This window comes from Macadamia integrifolia, chromosome 1 (genome assembly GCF_013358625.1).
Source record: "Macadamia integrifolia cultivar HAES 741 chromosome 1, SCU_Mint_v3, whole genome shotgun sequence".
NCBI classification, from domain to species: domain Eukaryota; kingdom Viridiplantae; phylum Streptophyta; class Magnoliopsida; order Proteales; family Proteaceae; genus Macadamia; species Macadamia integrifolia.
In genome coordinates, this window is record NC_056557.1 from 4,906,236 (window position 1) to 4,920,346 (window position 14,111).

A 14,111-nucleotide genomic window follows, 5' to 3' on the forward strand; every position below is an offset into this window, starting at 1 on the left:
AAAAAAAAAAAAAAAAGCCAAAACAAAACAAAACAAAACAGAGTACACATCAACGCAAGTATAAAAATAAGCAACGATAGATCTGTTGACATTCATGAAGACAAGGCAGTAAAAGGATTACAGGGGAGCATTTGGGAATTGTATCTACAGGGCTTTGGAAGATTACATCAATCCTGCCCAAAAGATGGTAGATAAACCAATGGAATTGGAAACTTTTTGGATTTCCAACTATAAAGAATTTGAGTCATGGCTGAAAAAATATCACTAGGTGGAAGAATTCTTGTGTAGCCATATGGTCTTTGGGCTTAGTACAATATCGAAGACATTTTCCTTTCACAGGGTGGACCTCACCTATCTACTCTCTAAAAAAAATCCTTATATAACTAACTAGGCGAATTCCTTATATTCAGTGCAGAAAATAGTAAGATGCTCTATGAGAGGATTCAACAAAATAGAGGCATATGAAACATGGCTAGGCAAGACAAGAGGCTGAAAGATAATAACCATGGACCATGTTAAAACTCATTGGATCAAGAAATAGGTGAGCCATAGAGGCATAAATTTTCTATTTCATAAGCGAAATTGGAAATCTATTTGGGACTTGGGAGTATGAACTTTATATTCTAGATCGAATTACGAGTTGAGAACGTTAAGGCTAAGATAGAACCAGAACTGTGCAGTGCTAATTTGCTAAGAAACTTTGATTGTTGGCAAGATTCAAGTTGGAATATGAATCTTTTTACTGATATCAAATCAAGTCATACAAAGCATGATTCAAGAGTTAAGGATTTCTTCCATCGTTATCTTTAATAAGTAGAAGCACAATGCTGGTTCAGTGAAGTCGAAACCATACCCGAAAGTTAAAGGGTTCTTCCATCTCTCCAGCCACGAGAAGCCAAATCTATCATAACATTCCCAAACACCTGCAAATATAAAATAGAGAAAATCAAAGTCTCTCCTTCTCATTTTTCTGAAACCAGTGATTGAAACAGATCATATAGAATCAACAAATATTATGACAAACACAGGCACCAACTAAACTATCAGAAAACCCATTTGATGAATAATTCTTAAAGAACAGAATTTTACAAAACTTGGTCTTGCAGATCAACCAAAATCACAAGAAAAAAAGCCAGAAAAGGGAATAACAAGAATATGAGATATACCTAGGAATGCAGTTGAAGATGAATATCTTCATGACAAACAATTAATACTCTGGGACTAAACATCAATTTCTACGCGGCATTCCATTCATTCTAAACAATAGAACTCAATTCAGAGATCACGAAATCCAATGAAACAGAGCTCGACGATTAGTGCTCCACTCGATCTATCAAGCTACCAATGAATCCACAGAAATGTCTCAATCAAATGATTTAAGAATCCAAAACTTGGAATTGGGATTGGGATTGGGAGTGAACTTCAGAACAAAAACACCAAATTATCTCAAAAAATTTCTCCTTTTCAGGGTTTTTTCTGAGAAGGTGAGATGAGAGCTGAGGAACACTTAACGATTTATAAGGTAATCTGAGGAGATGCTTCAAAAGTTTGGCTTGATCGCTCAATGCCGTCTCCTACTATTCTCTTGTCTTGTTCTGATTAAACCACTCTTCTAAGGCAAATAATAATAAAAAAAAAAAAAAAAAATTGATCCTCCGTTAGAGATCGTCAGATTACCGTTAAACTTCCTAAACAAGGGACTGTTCAATTCATTAGCTGGGGATTGGATTGTGCATTAATTTAACCACTTAAGAAGAATAAAGATCATGCCAGACGTTTGAGGAAACTGACGGAAACTGTCAAAGGGTCCCCCCTCCAGGATCTGATCTTACGGCGGGTTGTTGCAGCCACGTGACTTTTCTTGGCTTAAATCACTTCCTTAAATAGGACTTACTGATTTAAGTAAGATTCATTAGTATTACAAAACTCATCCAGGTTGGGACTTGGGAGTTAGTTACGATCCATATTCACTCCCCGACCCAGTTGGGTCGGATCCTAAATATTTCTCAATTCTAAATTACTAATGGGAAAGTGTTTCCTGTGGCAGTGCCTTGACCCTATGTGTGGGTAAGAACTGATAGGCAAGTACGCAAAAACATCAGGTAGAGAGTCATTACGACATTTTATAGGAGGCGGGGGTCGTTCCTCTTGTATGTGTGGGCATCATGGTTTCAAAAATCGATCTCGTATTGATCATATCGGCTATATTAGATCGGTATCGATTGAGATCAATCTTCGATCCCTGATCAATTCAGATTGGTGTTCTATATCGTTTTAGAGATAAAATGGTAAAAAGATAGTAATTTTTAAGAGGTGGGTTGGGGACCAGTCCTCATACCTAGGTAAATAGACTATGTATCATTTCTAATCACTAATTTGGCGTCTTTGGGTTAGATGGCAATTGTTCCACCCACCTTCTCTCATTGTAAAAGGTAGGTTAGCATGCATTTACCCTAGGTAATTGGATCCTTTATCATATCTGATCACTAATTTGGCCTCTTTAGGTTAAATGAATGGCAATAGACCCACCCACCCTCTCAGGGTAAAAGGTGGGGTTTGACTGGTGGGAATCCAAATTTCCAATAAAACATTCAATCAATACTATACATATGAATGCTAGAGTCCAAGTTCAAACTTACAATAAATAAAAGACATGGAAAGAGATAAGTGATAGCATTGCAAAATACAAGTCTCTTACCGACCCATTTTACTATTGATTACGTAGTATCTTCAAGTCCAAAAAGTTTAAGCCAACTCAGTTCTCAATATCTTTTAAGAAGGTTAGAACTTAGAGGAAATGAGGCATGAGCCAAGAGTGGGCCATGATCCCTTGAACCTGACTCATTGCCATCTCCATCTTTCAGTTGTGAAGCCCTTTTCATTGCCATTAACATTCATCTATTTCTTAATTCTGTGATCAATGCTCTTACTATAATCCTATGTCTAACAGGCAAGAAAGAAAGTTAAGGTACAAAATATCCCATAGAGGGACCTCCCTAAGTAATAGTATGACTTGGAGTTCAAGTCTCTCCTGATGAAACTAAAATACACTCTATAGAACTAGACAATTTCATGTGATGTGTTTGGATATGACCTGTGATTTTTTATTTTTTCAGAACTTTAACCCAAAGGGCAGAAGGGTTTTCCAAAATCCTCCAACCTCATTTGGCTCAAAATGCCAAATTTGAGCTTCGAAAATTTCCATCCTAGCTTCCTATGAGATTAGCAAATCCTATTGTAAATCATAGCAATTCTTGGTTAGAATCTCTTTCTTGAATGATAACTAGGAAAATGTGAATTCTAGAAGGTTGTGAGTGACTCAAAAGAAATGTGAAAATACGAGTTTCAAATCTGGTACTCAACAAATGAGATGCGATCCAAATTTGACGGATGGGTGAAACTCAACATTGCTTGCACACATGTTAAGTTTTAATTCAAAAGTCTATGAAATAATTAAGTAAAGCTTTGAAAAATTCACGACTATAAGAGAATGCACAAAATTAGGAGTGGCATAGGTAAGCAGGAACATGCATATGGGATAAACTAATAGAATTTGAGTATGAAATTTTACACATGGTTAATCCAAACCAAGACCTTTTATTCCAATAATCAAAATAACCATGTCATCTATCCACAGGGCACAATAAAATATGCTCGTTTAAAAATTTTAAATTGTAAATAATGGTACTAATTCTTATTGTCTGCACTTGGCGAGAATGTCTAATCATAAACTATAAGTAAACGAGGTAATATTGGGAGGAGATGAGTGAATAAAATGAAAAGGAATAATATACGCATCAGAGTGCAATTTCACATCAATTAAGGGGGTGGGAAATTAAATTGTCCAATAGGAAATTTTAATGAGGAGATAGAGTGTGGGATCCATGGATGGAATGTAAGAGGGTGTATAGGAATCTACACACTAGTGTTGTGACAATCTTTTTCATGCTCATGAAGCTATTACATTCTGTGTCTTCCCCTAGTAAAATTCTTCAAATTCTATAGAGAAACAATTCCCACGCTGACAGTGTGGAGATTCTTTATCATGCTCTTTTACATAACTAACACTCTCTTTCTTCTTGACATATTCTCCCTCCTCTCAGACCTTGTGACTCCCTTATTTACAAAATCGATTCGTCAGAAGTTGATGATTTTCTTGGTAGGCCAATCTAAAAACATTATGGGCAGCGCAACGACCTGTTAGTAATAAATAAGTGCATCTCTATGTCTCAAAATTCTCAACACCTGAGTCTAGGGATTTAGAATCTAGTAAATGATGAGAGAGAAGGTGGATTCCAAATTCACGGACTAGGGACGTACGAGATTATTCTCATACGTGAACCTAATCCGGTCTCTACTATTTCATGGTTAAAAGAAGCAAAGAAAGTTGTCGAGTATAAAGTTGCAAATTCTTTAGCTAGGAAGGCTACTCTATCATATGTGTAGAATAATTGGATGTTTCCGCCTTCTATTCTTGTGGAAGACGTCAGATGGGATTTGGAAGAGAGATATCGATATAGATTTTTTTAAGCTAACCATTTGGGAAGCTTTTTGTACCTTTTTTTTTTTGGTTCTGTTTACCCCCTTGTTGAAGGCAATGCCGAAGGTGGAGGGATAAACTAGCTAGGAATTTTTATAAAATTATTATTTGATGTACATAATATAAAAATTGCTGATTGTTAGCAAAAAATTAAAGTCCCCGAGTATGCAGTGCACCCACGAATTTGTCATGTGAGATTCAATGATTCACGTGGTCTGTGAGAGAGAGAGAGAGAGATTAGGCTGGGGCTTGACCCCTGTGAACCCAGCCTGGCCATTCAAATTTATGACCTTTTAGTCTTGCCAATGCCACCCCAATCCTGATACATTTGAGTCCCTTTCCTTCCAGCAGATGCGCTCAAAACTAAAGCCTTTAATTTGGCTGGGCTAGAACCTCATAATGGTCAGGGCCCAATTTGACCCCATAAAGTTGTTCTTAAGACTAGTTTACACTGATGTTCTTTCTTATTTAAGCCAGCGACATGTTGCAGTTCTGTTAAAAGCTCTGAACAGATTTGGCCTTCAACCACCCTTATCCTTTTCTCACCTGTTGAATTTTAGGCAAAATGCCAAACAAAAAAGGAAGAACAGAAAATTACGACACGATAAACCAAATACATAGTGTTTTATATGATTGAGATGGATTACAAAGCCAAAGATGCATCACAATGGTGCCTTTTCAATGATCAATTGGTTACACTTTTTTTTTTTTTTTTTTTTAACTAACTATGGATATCCAAATTTCCGGCCTGACTAATCCCGCAGGCCTATACTAATCCCACAACCATATGAATCGAATCATTCCAAATTGAATGAGAGTCATTCAACTTTCATCAAAAGCAATGAAGAACACTAAACATCACATGTATGTGACCCTAAGGAGGTAAGAGGAGTCGAACTCAAAATCACAACTCTACTACCCTTTGGATTGGCTACATTGCTTTCTCTCCATGCCTCTAATGGTGAATATAGAAATATCAATCAAAAAGGGAGGAAAAAAAAAAAACAGCACAACCAGTTTCTCTGGAATGAACAAATACCTAGTACAGAGAAAGTCTCGCAGATGGAAAAATAATTGTAGACATGTGGACCCAAAATCTGCCACTCATTGTTAAGTTTCAACTGAACTGGAGTTGGCCAAGTGGAAAGATAAACCACTGAACATCCCAGCACTATAGAAAGGTGCATGCCCATGCATGGAATGACTGAAAATACATTCAGTCTGAAATCTGATACAAAGGCAATATCACTATTCCTTAAATAGCTAATGGCTTAATTTATCACACTACCCTTTCACTTGCCACAACTATATCTCTTCAGAAGTACCCTTTAAGGATAATTCATTCACAAACTAAAAAAGTGTGGAAAGGACTTTCCATAAAAAGCTATACCAAACACAGCCATACTAATTTTCCATTAAAATAAATAAATAAATAAAACCACAGCCATGCTAGTGCAAGAGATTCCCTCATGTATTGTGGTGAGTGTTAACGGAAACACCATTACTAGAACATTACAAACTCAAATTCATAATTACTACTAAAAATTCTCTATTCCTTCATATATGTTTTTGTCCAGCGCAACAATATATATATATATATTTTTTTTTAATTCATCCATGGTTAATAATAGTCATTGGTACAAAGAAATTTTTTTCATAATCCCTCCATACAATGTCTCATTTACAGTGTGCAACAACCTTTGAGATTCAGATTATATCATGTATAGTTCTAAGTATTGCTGCTTTGGCTACTCATAGGAAATTTAAAATTCTGGATACATGACCTATTGTTGATGTTCTCAACTACATTAATTAATGAAGTCTTTCCTTTCTCCTGAAAAAAAGAAAAAACTCAGCCCTGGCATGGATTCAATGGAAACCACAACTAGTAGTTCCTCTTGTCAAATGAATTGGTAAGGGCCACCCAAAGGTCACCATTTCAGGGTGAAAGCTGAGCTTCTTTCCAATGAAAACACTCTTGGCAACTTCATAATGAGTACATTCATGCTTGAGAGCAGCCCAATGATTTGATTGTTCGGCGACGCCACATGGCAGTATCTGGATAAAACATTAGCTCCCATGTAGGCCAGTAATGCAGATCCTGCTTTAAAGTTAGCACTCGAGGCTTCCCATTCAAGTGGACTGTTCTTACACGGACAAATTCCCCATGGTCCAATCCCTGTCAATTGATATGGAAGATTTAAAACGAGAAATCTGAATGTATGAATAGGAAATCCAGCTACAACCCAGGAAAAAAAAGGAACTCCAACTGCACGCATTGATCATGTGATAATTGCAAAGAATGTCATTCATTAGCAACAAGGCGTATGACCAACAGCCAAGGAAAGAAACAAAATCATAGGCTGTGTTTTGTAAATGGTCCAAAACCAAGAGCTCATTTCATAGTCTGGATGGTGGAAATATCATCATTAATAGATACTAATAAAAATTGCCATGAATTACCCCAATGAAACAATTAAGTATAAACGAAACTTTTCCCTTTTGAACTAGCAAATTTTTTCGCAAAGATAGACTTGAAGTTGGCCAACTGTTTGAACCACCTCTCTAATATGAAAATCTCACTACTACGACATTTGCAAAGAACAATAAATATGCAATCTACTTCTTCAAACAGGCAATAACGCAGTATTGCCAACAGCACCTACAATATGGACCTTATTTTGCACGTGGCCACTAATTGTAAGCCAAATGCTGCCATGTGTTTCAAAACTAATCCTGTCCAAGTCAGAGATCTCAGTGATGAAGAGATCAACCAGCTGCACAATACAGATCAAACTCCAGCCCTTACAATGGAGTCATTTCATTGTGTGGGTTCCATATGGTATGTACCCTTGAGGAAAACCTCTAGGATGCAGTAGCTTTAATCCAGACTTCTTGACCAATATTTTCTTTGGTTACCGGAGAAAACGTACATGGGGAGCTATAAATCAAGTTTGCCAACTCAGATTTTTTTTTTTACTCAGGGTACTCAGGTGTCGAATGTACTTAGGGAGTAAAAAAGACAAGGATTTTTACTTTACTCGGGGCCCTCAGGGACTTGAATGTACTTGGGAAGTCAAAAACATGACCTGGAGAGTCATTATATAAGGAAAATTATTAATATAAAAGAGTAACTCAGTGCATGAGCCTCACCATTAGGGTTCTAGACCCTAAATCCTAGGTGGTGACTCCAAACATGTTTTCCCCATCCCCTCATGTCGTCTAGAGACAGAAGACAATCCCCAACCTCAGGAGGAAGAGGGGGAGTGCAAAAAGAGAAAGAAGAAACCTGCTCCCCGAGAAAGTGGAGAGGGATCACAAAACCCCCGAGAGAGAGAGAGAGAGAGAGAGAGAGAGAGAATTCTCGGAAGCGCTAGAGGACAGGATCATTCCCTGTGTCCCGATCTTTATCCTCACACTTTCATGTTTTAGAGTTTGTTTCTTACAGAAATATAAGATTTCATGTCAAATTGAATAACTACATTGGTGGAGTGGAAAATTTATACTCTTATTTTTCAAGAAGACCAAGGTACAAGTTCCCACAATTTTCAAATTTGTTGTTTCATCAGAATGGCTACAACTCGGAGCAGACTCCTGACTTTTTGAGTTGACTATGCATAATGAATCGACATTTTAACTCAACCCTTACCAGGGAGTTGTGTCATTCACCCGAATCACCGACTAGTGACCCTATCCGCATAGCACCAGTAAACCCTTCCATTTCATCGAGATTCCCCCTTCCATCTTTCACTCTCCATCTGAGTCGCTTGCCAGAGGAATGTAGCGTTATATGTTGCTTAGTGCTACAAATTGTATTAATGTAGGACACCAAGTGTCCTACCCTTCAGCACCACCAAACCATCTCCATTTCATTGAGATCTCCCCATCCGTCTTCCCACTCTTCATTTGATTCACTTGCCAAAGCAATAGCTTTGAATATACGAAGTAAAGCCAAATCTGCATTTTTTTTCCAAAACAAAATTTCTAATAAAAGGAATCAGGTGATCAATCAGTTGCTTGGTACTAAGCAAGTTGAGAACAACCATAAACAACCATGCTTCTAAATGCCAATAAAAGTCTTAACATGGGACCTGAACTTAGACACATGACTATTCCCCCTTCCCTGACCATAAAAACATCTTACATGGCTCAAAAAGGGTGGTCCGCATTGGGAAGCTTTACTCCATGGGCCACAGAAAGTCAAATCTCTCTCTGGAACCAGATCAGAAAAACAGAGAAAACATGCCCGCCCGCCCGCCCGTCCACCCACCCACCCACCCAACCAGAAGTCCAGAACTGCATTGCCAATCACAGCCCCCAAAAATCCCTCCTCAAAACCAACTTAAGCACAATAAAACACTTCCATCCCTACTAAGATAAACTCCTGCAAACCAAGAAGGTCAAAGAAATGAAAATGCTCTGCATCAAAAGGCAGCCAGGGCTTCAAAGTACCAAATAGGGAAAGGTTTTACCAACTTCATCTAAATCTTCCTTTGAGACTATCCATCATCCTCTTATTCAAAACACTTTACAGGGACCTGACAAATCTGGCGTTCAAATAGTTGGTTCTGCTAGAACCATGCCATCAGAACAGCAACCATGTAATAAGACAGGCATGTTCTCTTACAATCAAAATGACATGACCTGAAGAGCAGGTTTAATTCAAAATGCCAATACAGTCAGAGGTATAAACACCGAAACTTCTCAAGTATACCATACCAGGATGGCACCATTACCTCTGCTGATATCTCCCTCAATTTCACTCTCACCAGCTAATGAGCAAGAAATCAAAAAGGGATGCCAGAGCAGTGTCCCCTTGTTTTCCTCAAGCACCACATGATACTCTAAGAGACAATGCAACAGATAAAGAGAATTGTGGAACCTCCGGTGACTTGAATCCTCCCCTTGTGGCTGTCAAATAGATTGACAAACACAACTTGCTTCATGGAATGGAAACATTGTAGGTCCATGAAAACATTGAGAACTACATGGAAAGGCTACCCATTACCCTTGGGAAGCCAAAATCTTCTCTATCAGTCTATCTACTTGAAGATTCTGCCTACTGACCTTTTTGATGGCTAAAGCCTTACTGTTAATAGGAGGGCTTGATTTCATTAGAGAGATGGCTTGAGAAGGATCTTGGGCACCAAGGTCCAGAACACTTGGGGCCTCAAGTAATGAAGAACAGGAGATTGCAGTGCGACACATTCTCTTCAGATTGGTTTAAACATCCTGATATTCTTTTCTTTTCTTTGCATTCTCCTTTTCCATCCAATCTTTTGCAGGCAGGATGGTCCAGGAGGGCAGGAACAGAACATTAACTATAATTTCCAACAGCGTATAAATTTTGAACTTTCTTTCGTTATTTTCTAGCCTGCAGGTGCATATCCCAATTGATCTCTCACAAGATTTTCTCTTTTAATCCCAAATTCTGCTAAGGTCATCAATTCATCAATGAAAGGTATGTCTTTTGTATGTACAGATGGCATAGAGAAGAAGACTCGATCTGTTTCCAATTCCCCACCTCCCACCCTCCAAATAAAAAAAATATCTGATTAATCAAGCATGCAATTAACATCATTACAGATCATCACTTAATGCTGCTAATATCCCAGAAGGTAACTGAGTCAACAGTCCTTGGATGAGGAACTGGATTCCCTAAGGTTAAAACTAAAATTCTAGGTAATAGATCATAAAACACAATATTTAGTAACAGTGAAAGAAACCAATTGGCTAGAATAGTCAATCAACCCTCCACCAAAAAAAAACAAAAGAAAAGAAAGAAAGAAACCAACAATCAAGGGTATACATACCTTTACCAAGTCAACAAAGGCTTCCAAATCAGGAGTGGGTTTCCCATTGACTTCAACTATCCACTGTAGAGCGTATAGACCATATCTCTGGACTGGACTCCCATGACACCACCTGTAGATAAGATAAACAGTTACCAATTTATGTGAAGTTCATAGAAAATAAATTCATGCTCAGAAAATATATATAAAAAGAATTTCCAGGCCAATAGTTATCATGTCTCAGTTACTATCCAAACTTATTTTTTGTAAGCAGGAAGTTCAGACTTCAGACTAATGTCCATGAATTTGACCAGTCATTACATATCTAGAATCTTCTAAATGCAAGGAAAATGGGTGTATCAATGCAGAAAAAGGAATACAGATATTTTTAAAGTTCAAGATGATTCTTCTAATTTCTATGAGAGGAAATTTGCTTACATTTATCATTGAACTGATACCCAAGTCAAATTTCTAAAGCTTGATCATAGATCAGGCTTCTGATGAGAAAACTGCACAGTACAGACTCCACTCAACCAAACCCCAGACTAGATACTACATAATTAAGTCTACTCATATAGATAATTAACCTAGTTGAAAGTTCAAGCTATGCTACTAAGATTAACTGGCTTGTTGATGGTCCTGGTTGTGCATCCTCCAACTAACAAGATTCCAATCCATCATAACTCCCATTCCAGTGTTTAGCTGTTAAGCCTTTGGTAAATTACTAGAACATGAGCTCTAAGTAAAGAAGAGATAATTTCACCTTGCAACATACACACCATGCCCCTCTTCAGGAAGAAACCCAAGAGCACGGACTGCTGAGTGAGGATCTTGAATAATACATCCACACCAATTCACCATCCTTGTGGTACCATTGCCATCCCTGATATCTGTTCCGACCACAAGTTCAATTTCTCGTCCCTGCCAAAGCACGCAAACTAAAGAAATTGAAGGATAAATCCATGAAATATTCTTGCCTCCTTTTTCCATGCATAAGGAGCACCCCAAGAGAACTACGGAAGCTCCAGTATGTACCAAGACGATTACAAAAGAAGATCTTCTTTCTTGGGTGGGTGGGTGGGTGGGTGGGTGTGTGGTGGGGGTAGGGGGGGGGGGAAGAGGAGAAACTATACCTGCCGAAAAATAGTCATATTAAGTCTCCCATCATTGTCACCAAATTTGTCTAACTCTTCACAAGCATATTCTATGTCACGAAAGCATGTTATAGGCTCTTTGTTGATTGCTAGAAGCATGTCACCTTGTTCTAGTACTTGCTCAGCTTTCGATCCAGCCAAGCAACCTTTCACACGTAAAACTTGACACCTTATTGGATCTTTCTTGACTAGATCCTGTGACAGATAATGATTAGTTAAGACATTTTTTTTTTACAACAGAAAACAGAAAGAAAGGAACATTACATCAATACAATGTCAGAAAAGTAGTTTCAGGAAGCAAAGGCATTTTAAATTGTCAAGTTCCACAAATATTATCAATGGGAAAATCTTATTGCAATCAAAGTGGTTATTGAGGGTTCACATTTTTTTTTTTTTGGGGGGGGGGGGAGTGGGGTGGGGGGTGGGGAGACAGTCTGATGCAGATTCTTCACCAAACTAGGCTTGTTTTATTAGGAATAAGCTTAGGGTTGGATTGTATACGTGTTGGGCCTTCAGTCCATGTGGTTCGGAGTATATTGGGCTACTTTTATGGGTCTAAACTAGGGGTTCTAAGGTTGCATATGGGATTCAGTGATTTGTTTCCTTTTTCTTTAGTTTCCTTTTTAGATGGGGTTATTTAGTTTCTAATTTTCAGTCATAAATTAGTTTCTATTTCCAGTTTAGCAACTAAAGGACTTTCTATTTTGTAAGTTTCTATTTTCAGTTTTAGTAACTAGTTGAGTTTCTAATTTTTAGTTTTTGGAAACTAAAGTTAGTTTCTATTTTATGTAACCCCTATCACTGTTATAAATAAAGATGATGGCTCTTTTAATGAGCCACGATTTTGACAAACTACATGGCTGCTGCTGCTGCTTTCTCTGCAAGAGAACTTCTTTGTGTTTGATCAAGGTATTGGGTTGGTGTTTGATCCAACGACTCTTTGCGGCGTGAAGTCCAAGAGGCTCTTCAAGTGTTCCTTTTCTTTTTCAAAGTCTTCTTTTCAAAGGTTTGTTACTGTTCAAACAAATCAGGTAACATATCTGATCTTCTTTAAATTTCTGGTTTCGAATTTCTCAGATTTCTCCTACCTGATCTTTCACTGATCAGACCAACCAGCCACCTGATGGCTCCCCTATTCTGGTCGAGTGTTAGGCCTATTGAGAGGGTGGTTCGATCCTAATTTGGGGTCAATCAGACCTGGAATTTTATTGTTATAAAAATTCTCTCTATTCTGGCCGATTCTGGTTTCTGCCCAGAATTTTGAATCGTTTTGTTCTGGATGTTGCTGATTGGTTGCTGGTCGTATGTTTCATTGTTTAGTCTTATTAATTGGTGATTTAAGTCCTTAATTCCTTGGCTGATTATTCAGTTACAAAATTTCTGAAATTGTTGAGATCGATGAATTTTCTGATATTTTATTGGGCTGGTTCTGGTTGTTCTTCTGATTAAAAGTTCCTGCAGTTTTGGGACTGGTTTGGTTGTCAAATCCATCCCTACATTACAGTCCCCATCATGCAATGAGTCAAGCATTATGAGTTAAGAGTGTTATTGTTATTATTTCCTTTCTAAATTAGATTAGGTTCTTTACTTTCCTAGTTAGACTAGGTCTTTAGTCTCCTAGTTAGACTAGGATTGTCTTTCCTATTCCATTTACGGTTCTAATTGCTTAGTTCTATTTTGAGTATGTAATCTGTCCAAGACTATTATATAAAGGAACCTTGTTTGTAGTGATAGATCATTCAATTCTATTGCACAGCCTTCTCCATATTCTTCTCTTCACAGATTCTGGTTCGATTTCTCTTTGATTTTGTAACATGGTATCAAAGCCATAAGGAAGACGAAAAAATAGGGTAACCCATGTGCGATTACTGTTGCTCGAAAAAAAATAATCTGGTATCGTTTAGGGCTACTGCTACTACAATCATTGTTTACTGTTGCAAGTCATCTGAGTTGCGTATGTTGGTGGGTGTTAGACTATTTGATGGAGAACCCTTAGGGAAGGGAAATCAAAGTAGAGAGGGGGAAAGGGAAATCACACTCAACACATTCATTCAATAATCAAAATCACTCTCTAAATCTTCAATCGATTACAACTAATATATAGGAAAATAGGAACATGAAATTAGAAACTTAACTGGAATGGAAACTAGCCTAAACTAGGAAACAACTATAAAAAAGAAACCAAAGCAAGGAAGTAAATCCTACTCCGACGTTCAAATCTGAAAAATAAAAGCATGAAATAAAATACTAAGTAAACTACTAATTTTATTTCCAACCCTTGTTGGACCAAAACCCTGGGCTGGACCAGTTCTTCTTGGCTTTTGGCTTCCAAAGCCAGTCATGCTTGTCCAACCAAGAAAGGGCAGCCGTATCTGCATCAACTCTCCTCCTCTGAAAAGAACTCGACTCCGTCGAGTTAGGGAAAGGACCGAGGAGACCATCTGAAGGAATACTCTGAATGAGGAATGATCCCACCATCTTCTTGAGCTTAATTTCAGGGAGATCTTTGGCAGGATGAAACTTCATAGTCTTGTTGGCATGCTTGAAGGCATAGGTATTGGCATAGCCACAATGCTGTACTTTCTTATCAAACAACCAAGGTCGATCAAGAAGGATATGGCACAC

At 37.9% G+C, this 14,111-nt stretch overlaps 2 protein-coding genes across 5 annotated transcripts in view; both read right to left on the reverse strand.

The window, feature by feature from the left end:
• Window positions 1–1,582, reverse strand: part of LOC122056899 (protein WVD2-like 7) — a 10,203-nt gene extending 8,621 nt beyond the window's left edge. For both annotated transcript variants that reach the window (XM_042644663.1, XM_042637740.1), the window contains exons 1-2: window positions 1,167–1,582; window positions 854–923 (exon numbers count right to left, since the gene is read on the reverse strand). In XM_042644663.1, coding sequence (XP_042500597.1) covers window positions 854–877 — 24 coding nt within the window. In that variant the 5' untranslated portion in view covers window positions 878–923; window positions 1,167–1,582. The remainder of the gene's footprint in view (window positions 1–853; window positions 924–1,166) is intronic.
• Window positions 1,583–6,174: 4,592 nt separating this feature from the next.
• LOC122078274 (protease Do-like 7) overlaps window positions 6,175–14,111 on the reverse strand; it is a 68,389-nt gene continuing 60,452 nt past the window's right edge. For all 3 annotated transcript variants that reach the window (XM_042644196.1, XM_042644188.1, XM_042644205.1), the window contains 4 exons: window positions 11,466–11,681; window positions 11,096–11,253; window positions 10,354–10,465; window positions 6,175–6,719 (listed from right to left, as the gene is read on the reverse strand). In XM_042644196.1, the coding sequence (XP_042500130.1) occupies window positions 6,543–6,719; window positions 10,354–10,465; window positions 11,096–11,253; window positions 11,466–11,681 (663 nt within the window). In that variant the 3' untranslated portion in view covers window positions 6,175–6,542. The remainder of the gene's footprint in view (window positions 6,720–10,353; window positions 10,466–11,095; window positions 11,254–11,465; window positions 11,682–14,111) is intronic.